Source organism: Apium graveolens, chromosome 6 (assembly GCF_009905375.1).
Source record: "Apium graveolens cultivar Ventura chromosome 6, ASM990537v1, whole genome shotgun sequence".
In the NCBI taxonomy this organism is placed as follows: Eukaryota; Viridiplantae; Streptophyta; class Magnoliopsida; order Apiales; family Apiaceae; genus Apium; species Apium graveolens.
This window is the reverse complement of record NC_133652.1, coordinates 118,644,284-118,654,108: the sequence shown is the minus strand read 5'-3', so window position 1 is coordinate 118,654,108 and position 9,825 is coordinate 118,644,284. Positions and strand designations below refer to the sequence as shown.

General features: G+C 38.4%; 1 protein-coding gene across 20 annotated transcripts; it reads left to right on the top strand.

Annotated features, from left to right (window-relative positions):
* The first annotated feature begins 5,655 nt into the window (after nt 1-5,655).
* LOC141668779 (kinesin-like protein KIN-14E) lies at nt 5,656-9,612 on the top strand. 20 transcript variants are annotated; one of them, XR_012553201.1, is made up of 11 exons: nt 5,656-5,879; nt 6,231-6,294; nt 6,515-6,706; nt 6,774-6,849; nt 7,445-7,606; nt 7,683-7,787; nt 7,898-8,122; nt 8,289-8,393; nt 8,898-9,061; nt 9,184-9,234; nt 9,308-9,612. XR_012553201.1 is itself a non-coding variant. In XM_074475788.1 (11 exons), the coding sequence occupies exons 2-5, from the start codon at nt 6,289-6,291 to the stop codon at nt 7,569-7,571; spliced, it is 288 nt and encodes a 95-aa protein (XP_074331889.1). In that variant the 5' UTR covers nt 5,656-5,879; nt 6,231-6,288; the 3' UTR covers nt 7,572-7,606; nt 7,683-7,787; nt 7,898-8,122; nt 8,289-8,393; nt 8,898-9,061; nt 9,184-9,234; nt 9,308-9,612. The 20 variants fall into 20 exon arrangements, 9 of the variants coding, with proteins under 9 accessions (XP_074331889.1, XP_074331890.1, XP_074331891.1 ...); XR_012553202.1 differs by having other exon boundaries at nt 5,656-5,887; XR_012553203.1 differs by having other exon boundaries at nt 5,656-5,905.
* The last annotated feature ends 213 nt before the right edge of the window (nt 9,613-9,825 follow it).

Below are 9,825 nucleotides of genomic sequence, written 5' to 3'. Positions count from 1 at the left end.
CGCCACGGGACTCAAATCCCCCTTCCGGTGTTGTTTTATAGAAAAACCCCACAACAACTACACCATAACTGCTACAAAGATCCAGGCGCGGCATCAAAAGAGCAGCCCCGTACACCAGAGTTATCATTTGGTGCTAGAAGGAGAGGCTCTCCATCCTTGAGTCTCGGTGACCCTAAATTCGCCTTCACCAGCAAACTCCTAAAAGAGTCCATTTCTTTAATCTGTAAGAACCCAATCTACCTAGATCTCATAACAATGAATGTTGTTTATCTAAGCCACGTTAGTGTGTGCTTGTTATTTTAGGCCACATTTGTGTGAGCCATATTTTGTTAATTTGAGCCACATTTGTGTGTGCTATAGATAGCCTTGATCATTTCAGAACCCCAAATTTGCTTTATTTTGCATATTCCCTTTGTGTTCTAAGACCCGCTACACCTATTCTACGATATTGTTAACCAGCCCCAAAAAATTGTTTTAAACAGTCCCAGAAAGTTATTTGTTGTTGTTCTGGGTGGTGTTCACTATTTTCAAAAAAGCAACCTTAGATCGATATTGTTAGTTTAAAATCTTGTCCAAATTATTGTTAGTATATTTGAAACAATGGCAAGAGCAGGAAAGAATACTGCTAGGAGACTTTTTGCTAGTACCTAGGCCCAGGACCCGGACCACTCCCGGGCACAAGACCCGGGGGCCGACTGAGACACCCTCCAGGATCAACCACTAACACATTCCCCAGTTCTGAAGAGAGTAATAACACCCTGGGATGCGAGGAGCCTCATTGAGCTAAACCAATAAAAGTATACCAATGTTTCAGTCGCTGAGGAGCACATTGCTAACCTGACCAGTAATGAACTAGCTGAAGCAATCCAGCTCTATTGGAAAGAGCAAAGCTCGGGGTTAGGGGGAGGCCGAACAAGAGGAGGAATCAGAAGAGTCCGATGACTCCCAATAATCTTGGAGATCTGTCTTTGACCGAATTGGAGCAAAAGGGAAGTAGAACCAGAAGGATCAAAACAATAAGAAAGAAACTGAAGCAGCCAAACAGAAGAGATTGGAAGAGATGAGGGAACAGATTAGGAAGGAAGAAGAAGCAAAGCTTGAACTAAAAATTCAAAAAAGAATGCAGTTAGAAGAAGAGAAGCTATTGGAAAAGTCCACGACCTAGAGGACCCGGAGGGACCCCACCCCCGAAGTCATCTCTGATGATGACGAAGAGAAGTAGAAGGACCTTAAGGATATGATCTACGAACTGCAAAGGAAGATGGATAGAGACTCTGGATGGAAGTTGGGGAGACTCTAACACCATTTACCCACTCCTTGAAGGCTATTCCCCGATAGAGAAACCTCAAGCATTATAACTTTGATTCGTTTGACGGGATGGGAGACCCATAAGAACACTTGAATTATTTTGAGCAAATTGCACAAATATACTACTACAACGACTTAACAAAGTACAGGTTATTCACATCAACTCTTAAGGGGGGGATCAGAGATGGTTTATTCGGATCCCATCCCGAAGCATCCATAATTGGAAGGATTCCGCGGATTCTTTCTCAGGAGGTTCCGAGCTAACAAGACAAATGAGCTGCATATGTGTCACCTGAAAACTATCCGGAAGTATGACAATGAATCTCTCTCAGCCTATATGATGCATTTCCAGAAACCAATCAATAAGATCATTAAGTTAAATGAGCGGGAAGCTCTGAGAATCTTCCGGAGGAACCTAGACCCGGAGCAAAACTGATCAACAAAGAGCCTCGGAGTATGGATGCAGCTTACTCTATGGTTTGCAGATTCATCAAAGAAATAGATGTGCTCCAAGCTATGAGAATGACCTAGAGTGAGGGATCTAGGAGTAAGAACTCTGATGACCGACCGAAAAGGGGTTACCATCAGGACAAAAAATTCATGCAAAGCCAGCAGAATCTGGAGAGGCAGACTATTCCAATATTCTAAAGACTTAGTCCTAGGACAGAGCCCAAGAGTGACCCAGCACCAGCTAAGCAAGCTAGGGAGCCAAAGCAAGATTCATATTGGACTCCATTGAACCAGACCTGGGAGGAAATCGTGAAGAAAATAAAATATAATCCATTCTATTACCCTTCGAAGCCAATGCAGACTCCTCTAGATAGCAGATCTTACAACATGCAATGCAGGTATCATGAAACACTTGGCCACAAGACAGAGAATTGCCTATCCCTCAAGTACTTCATCGAAGAGCAAGTCAAGAAAGGGAACCTCAACAAGTACTTAGCCCGGGACAACAACCAAAGAGGAGAAGGACCAAAGAAAGGAAAGAATGCGATAAATGTAGTCCTAGGAGGCTCCCACTCCCCCCACGTAGCCCGGACTTGGAGGACGAGGTACTCTCTATCCAGACATTCCCGGAGAAGGTAATATCTTTCAACATAATGACTATGAAGGGGTCAATCCTAATCACAATGAGGCTTTAGTTGTAATTCTAGATATTTTCGATAATAAAGTCAGGAGAATGCTAATAAGCAACGGCTCTTCAGTTAATATCCTCTTCAAGCATACTGTGGATCGAATGCAGCTAGGGAGTGTCCGTTCAAATGAATGCCAAGAAGACCCACTCTATGGGTTTGGAAACAACTTAGTCCCAATCCAAGGGACCCTGTACTTGCATGTCCTACTTGGAACTGCTCTCAATTAAGTAACCCATATCATCAAATTCCATGTCATCAACACTCCTTCATCCTATAATGGCATAATTGGATGCCCGAATCTAACCAGGATGCAAGCAATAACTTCAATCTCCCATCTCAAAATCAAGTTTCCAACCCCGACCGGAGTCGGTGAAGTCAAAGGAAACTATGAAGTAGCTGAGAGATGCTATAGTCAAGTCTTGGTAATGAATGAGACTCACCAGGACAATTAAAGGAAGGCCACGGTCCTTCGCAAATAATAAAGCCACAAGAAACATCACCTCCGCTCAAGGGAGGAAACAGGATAAGAAGTCCAAATCATTGAATCCAACCCGGATCTAAAAGCAACCAAACCAAGTTCAGAAGAACTAGGAAGCAACCAAGTCATGGTAGTTACTGAAGCAAACCCGATCCTAGACCAGGCCAATCCTACCATACAAGCAATTAAAAAAGAAGAATCATCCTAGGCTCATACTTACTTGAAAAAGAATGTTGAAGCCTGGATCCATCAAATGGTCACGACCCAGGACCAAGCAAAAATTGAGGCCACGGTAGAAATAGAAGAAATTCCAATTGATAAAAATAGTCCTATCAAGAAGATGAAAATAGGGTCCGGGATGGGAGTAATCTTCAGATAAGAACTGGTATCACTACTCCAGTAGTATATAGATGTGTTTTCCTGGAGTCCAAGAGACATGCATGGGATACACGAATCTATAGCAATGCACAGCTTGGATGTCAACCCAAATAGAAAGCCGGTCAAGCAAAAAAGAAGGAACTTTGCCTCAGAGAGGCAAAGGGAAGTTGATGAAGAATTGAGAAATTTCTCAAAGCGGGAATTATACGTGAAATCAAATACCCGGAGTGGTTGGCGAATGTGTTCATGGTAAAGAAGGCAAACAAAAAATGGAAAATGTATGTGGACTACACCGATCTGAACAACACATGCCCAAAGGACCCTACCTTTTTCCAGATATTGATCAGTTGATAGATGGCACATCCAGACACATAATGCTAAATTTTATGGACGCCTTCTCCGGGTATAACCAGATCAAGATGAACCTGAAGGACATACCAAAGACAACATTCATAACTTACAAACCGGTCTACGCTTATGTAATGTTACCATTCGGGTTGACGAACACAGAATCCACCTACCAAAGAGCAATGAACAAGATATTCAAGTCCCAGATTGGAAGAAACTTAGAGTCCTACGTCGATGACATTATTTCAAAATCAATAACCATCCCAGGACATATTGAAGATCTGAAAGAATATTTTGATAACTTAAGGAAGCATGAGCTCAAGATGAATCCGGAAAAATGTACCTTCGGAGTTGGAGCAGGTAAGTTCTTAGATTTCATAATTAGAAATCAAGAGATTGAAGCCAATACGGAGAAAATAAAGGCAATCCAAGATATGAAGGCTCCCCGGACATAAAGGGATGTGCAGAAGCTGTCAGGATCACTAGAAGCACTTAGAAGATTTGTCTCAAAGTTAGCAGAACGGTGCTTACCCTTCTTTGATCTACTCAAAGGAGCAAACAACAAGAAAGAAGTGAATTGGAGTTCGGAGTGCCGGAGAGCATTTGAAGAAATTAAGATTTATCTCTCTCAGCTACCAGTCCTAACTAAGGCCCAACCCGGAGAACCCATATACCTCTACTTATCAGCCAAAGTCTTAGAAGTTGGGGAAACCCTTATCCGGGAAGAGAATGGAAGAAATCAAACAGTTTACTATATAAGCCAAGTACTGAAGGATGCGGAGAGCAGGTACCCAAGTTTAGAAAAAAATTCCTTTGCCTTGGTCACAACATAGAGAACTCAGACACTACTTTCAAAGAGGGGATATCTGTTTCGTCACAAATCAACCATTGAGGAAAATAATTCATAAACCAGATGTCTCAGGAAAACTTGTTAATTGGGATGTGAAGTTAAGTCAGTTTAACCTAAGCTTCATTCCGGGGACTTCCATCAAAGCTCAAGCACTTGCTCATTTTATAATCGAATGCAACTTTTTGGAGGTAGAGCCTGAACCTATGAGCATAGACCCGGAGAGTAATCAAGCTACAAACCCAAAAACCTGGACTTTGAATGTCGACAGATCCTCAACAAGTGAAAGGTCGGGAGCCGGACTCATTCTACAGAGCTCTGATGGTTTCATGATCCAAACAACTTTATCCTTCGACTTTCCGGCAACAAACAACCAAGCGGAATGTGAAGCACTGGTTGCAGGACTAAAACTCTCTAGGACTCTTAGGGTCCAGGACATAAACATCTATAGCGACTCCAGATAGTGGTCAAGCAAACAAACAGAGAATATATAGCAAAAGACCCAATACCGACAAAGTATCAAGCCTTGGTTCAAAGCTACTTGGCATCAATACCAAGACACCAAGTCCTGCAAATCTGTCGAGAAGAAAATGAAGAGGCTGTTACCCTGTCCAAGTTAATCCATGACTCATCAAACCTGGACTCCTCAGTTTACTTTGAAGAGTTGCAAAAGCCATCTTTTGAAACTGAAGAAGTCCGGGAAACCGACAACAACCAGAACTGGATGACTCATTTCATCAATTAATTGGAAAAGGTAGAGCTCCCAGAATATAAAGGAAAGGCTCAAAGATTAAAGGCCAAAGCAGCCAAGTTCTTCTTGAGGAAGGAATACTCTACCCCAAACCTTCACTACTAGAAAAGTAGAATAAATATCGCCTCTTAGACATCGGTTGTTGATGGCACCGATGTAAAAAGTATTTTTTACATCAGTTTATGACAACCGATGTCTTTGAATAACATTGACATTAGTTTTTTAATTTTAACTGATGTTGTAAGTTTATTTTAAAAAAATGAATCCATAAATTACTTCCCCCGTAACCAAATATTTCGGCTCCATCTTAAATCTCCCCGCTTCCGCCTTAGAATTTTTTCAAACTCCCCCCACTTTTCAACTTACACCCCTTTTTTAAATTTACACATTAAAATTAAAACATAAACACAGATATGATATCACTCTCTCTCTTTCTCGCTCTCTCGGAAACTCACCCCTCTACGAAAAACCCTAAATTTCACCTAACTCTATATCTATATCGACTTCCATATACCATAAAGCTAAAGCTACTCCACCCTAATTTGAATTTGGAATCTCGAACCTCAATTTGTTCGAGTGGATTAGTTAGAAACTCAATTCAATTTGTTCGAAGCTACAAAGCTTGAATTGGTTACAGTGTAATCTTGCATTTATATGTAAAACCAATTTAGTTTCACATAATGGAATTTTTAATCCAAAATCGTAGTTTATTTAATTTGTTCTTTCTTACTTTTGATACTTGAAGGAGGTTGTGAGAACCCTAACCTTTAGTTTAACTAATATCTAAATTTCTAAATTTTGATTTGTTTTTTAGACAAAAAGCCCTTTAATTTTCACACAATTTCGTATATGTTTTGTTAGTGCTCGAAAGCCCTAATTGGTATTGTGCATCTAGCGTTCGAGGGTGTGAGACACAAACCCCTTGCTTTCTTTTATGTTTAACTTGTATTATTGCTTATGTACTGTTGTGGTTGAATTCAGGAAGAGGAAAAGAGTTGCGGAAAGTGAAGGATGAAATAATGGTGAAGTTGATTCTGTAATGATGGTGAGTCTTTAATATTTACAGTTATCACTTACCGTCTTATTGAAGATATTATCAAGCTATGGCCAAGCTTGCTGAGTTGAATAATCTGGTTTCGACCTTAATTTATATAATGCTGACCTTTTGTTGCGGGGAGTTTGTTGTTTTGGTAATTGTTTATGAATGACAATTTTATGCCCGTGCGTTTTAAGTTGTAAAACTTTTTACAATCATTTCATGACAGAAATCAGGAGGCCAAGAACTGATTGGAGGATTTACTTGCATGATTGACCAAAACTTCTTCCTTGGCAGTACGAATAATTATTTTTGTTCTACAGGAGGATGCTGGGTATCTAAAGAAAGCAGTTGTGCCTCTGAAACGAATAAACATACTAGTAACTGCCTTCCATCATGAGCTGAGTGCAGAAACTCTTTGGTAAATCCTACAATTAAGAGTAATTTAATTTGTAAGCTTTAGTTTATAAAACATGAATTTATTGCAGGCTTTATTCATTTTGCTAGCTTGGTGATCAAGCTTTTCTTATGTCATTGTATACAGCTGAGAGATATAGAGGAGAAGTAAGTTATGTAATTAGTTGATCCTTTATTTTAGCTTAGTTACTAGTCTTTTTCCAGAATACAAGTCAGTAGTGTAAAAATATAATCAGTTAAATCATTAATTAGCTTAGTTACTGCCCTTGCAGGCTCACAGCCTTCTTAACTTGCTAAACAATAGTCATTGAATACGAAGTGCTGTTTCAAGAATTGTATGCTTTACCGGTTTAGAAAATGTTGTTTCCACATGGTTTATTGGACAAGGATTCTATCCAATTAATGGGATGAGTCTCATTTTGTAGTACGAGTCTTGTAATATGAACATATTAGTTCCTGCCTTCAAGATATAGTCATATAAAAATGCCTTCATGTGAGTTTACTTTTCTCGATTCACACTTATACGCCTTATAGGTCTAATCGCTCAATCAAACTTTGACAATCCATCCTTTAACATAGGCTTGCTAACATGATTATGTTTATAAAAATGATTGCAAAAGGTGTACTTGATTATGTCACTTTAAATGTAGTAGATAATCTATACAATGCTGTAAACACTTCGCATTCTTTATATCGAGGCGCCCATTATGTGTTTGCTTAATTGTACAAGGTCTACTTGCAGGCTTGAAATAAGGCAAGTGGGAGAAGGGATGCAACATGTCCCTGGACTTGTTGAAGCAAGCGTAAAGAACATGAGTGAGGTGTGGGAAATTTTACATACTGGGAGTAAAACGAGGGCAGTTGGATGAACAAATGCTAATGAGCATAATAATCGATCTCATTGGTGAGTTTACTAATGTGAATATCATTACTATTTAAATCAGTCTTGAAGTTCAGTGTACTTTACTTTGTCAATGCAGCATACATTGTTTTATGGTGAAAGGGGAGAATATTAATCAGTCTCTTTCTGCACTTGGAGATGTTATATCTTCTCTTGCAACCAAGAGTCCTCATATTCCTTTCAGGTAGAAAACAAGAAATGCAAGGACAAACATGATAGCCCCGGCGTCTATCCTCATATTCCTTTCAGACTTGTTATTAAGATATTCTTGTGATATTATTCAAATTTGTGCAGTTGTTTTACCACAGAGATTTTGGAGGGATTTGATGTACAGAGAACGATTGGCTTGGGAGATATGATTTTTTAACCCAGACAATAATTTAGTATTGCAGTCTTTTGAATGGCAGGGACAGACATGATAGCCCCGACGTCTGTCCTCCTTTTAGTGAGATTGTTAAGAAGTGTGAAGATTTGGATAAGATTACAGTTAGTGATGTATTCGCCATACAACTCATGCAGGTATCGATTTGTTTACCAAAATAAACATTTTTTAATCTTTTATGCTTAGTACTTAAAAAATATGTATTGTTATGTGGAATGTTTGAAATATCTTTAGTGTAATTAGTACGTGTTTTAATTATATAAAGTTTTTCCAAATTAACTTGCCGTTTTTATGCTGTTTTAGATCTTCAAATAAGTGCAGGTCCCTCAGGTGACAGAGGAGGTTGCCATGGCAGTTCTAAAATTATACCCAACCGTTCTTTCCCTTGTTCGTGCATACTCTGTAATTGTAAGTTCTCTGTCTTCTGCCTAAAATTTTTTATGGCATATTTTCTTTTACCTATGGGTCGCAATTAAATTGCAAAGTATTTGCAAACTAACAAAAAATAAGTATAAGATTGTATCTTTTGAATTGACAATTGGTCCAAAATATTGTCAATATTCCGACACATCATTTCATAATTATAGTTTTCTCTTGTGAGTAGAGATAAAGTATTTGGTTAGTCTGATCTTCTTTTTCTTTGTCAGATGACTGGTCTAAGCAAGCAATTGTAATGTACAAAAGCAAATCAATAATTACAGGGTATATATTCTTTCATAAAAAAATAGTTGCAAACAATTGTCTAGAGGGAATAAAGGGTTATCCTGTTGTTAATTATTTGACATTCCCAGTTTACAAGTTAAGAGTCCTCATATTCCTTTCAGGTAAAAAACAAGAAATGTTATATCTTCTCTTGCAACCAAGTCCTCATATTTTTTCTGTATTCATATTAATAAACTGTTATATATGTAGGTGGAGATTCGAGAACATTAATGCTGGTACAAATCAGTCCTAATGAGAATGACTTGAGTGAAACTCTTTGCGCTCTCAACTTTGCAAGTAGAGTAAGAGGAATATAGTTGGGGCCTGCAAAGAAGCAATTCGACATCACTGATCTTATCAGATACAAATAGATGGTACAGAAATAGACTGAGAGTCAATTCAGTATTTCCTATGTAATATAATTCATTTTTTAAATTTACTATATTTTTAAGTTTTTCTCGCTCTGTTTTAATGAGCTGCTGCCTCTTCTTCATAGGTTGAGATGAACAAACAAGAAATATACGGAGAAAGTGCTCTTACAAACTACGTAAGATCTTCACAACTCCTGGACTTGCTGCAAAGTTTCATTTAGTTAATGTGGACTTTATTTTAGTTTTCAGGTACCCTTACTCAACCAAGAGAATGGAATACCAGGGACAGGGACAAAGCCTAATGAAACACTGATAACTAAAGATCTTCACAACTCCTGGAAAATTTTGCTTACTTTCCTGTTTTGTTTTCGTTGTTAGTATTGCCGGTACCAAGTCAAATTCTTTGTACAGAAAGTAGTAGAATAGATGGATGGATATGTGTAGTATTTGATGTTTGGATTAGATGAATCTGTTGTACCGGATGTTTGAATATTGGTTGTTAGATTTATAGATAACTGGTATTATGCAACAATTGGTTTTGGTAGTTCATTGGTTCGGCAAATTTTTGGTATTTATATTTTTAAAATGTGCATTAATAGAACAGGTAAAGACATCATTACAGTGGAAAATGATGTCTGTCAAAGCTTAATACATGAGATTTAGTTGAGCATTGACATCAGTAATGCCGATTAAAACCGATGTTAAATACTACAACAAAAAAAATCTTAAAACAGAAAACCGATGTTATTAAGCTTTATAGACATCGG

Coding starts and splice junctions, on each gene's coding strand:
- LOC141668779 (XM_074475788.1), top strand. Junction 6,707..6,792: donor CTGAGTGCAGAAACTCTTTG/GTAAATCCTACA, acceptor TCATTTTGCTAG/CTTGGTGATCAAGCTTTTCT. Junction 6,850..7,444: donor CTGAGAGATATAGAGGAGAA/GTAAGTTATGTA, acceptor GTCTACTTGCAG/GCTTGAAATAAGGCAAGTGG.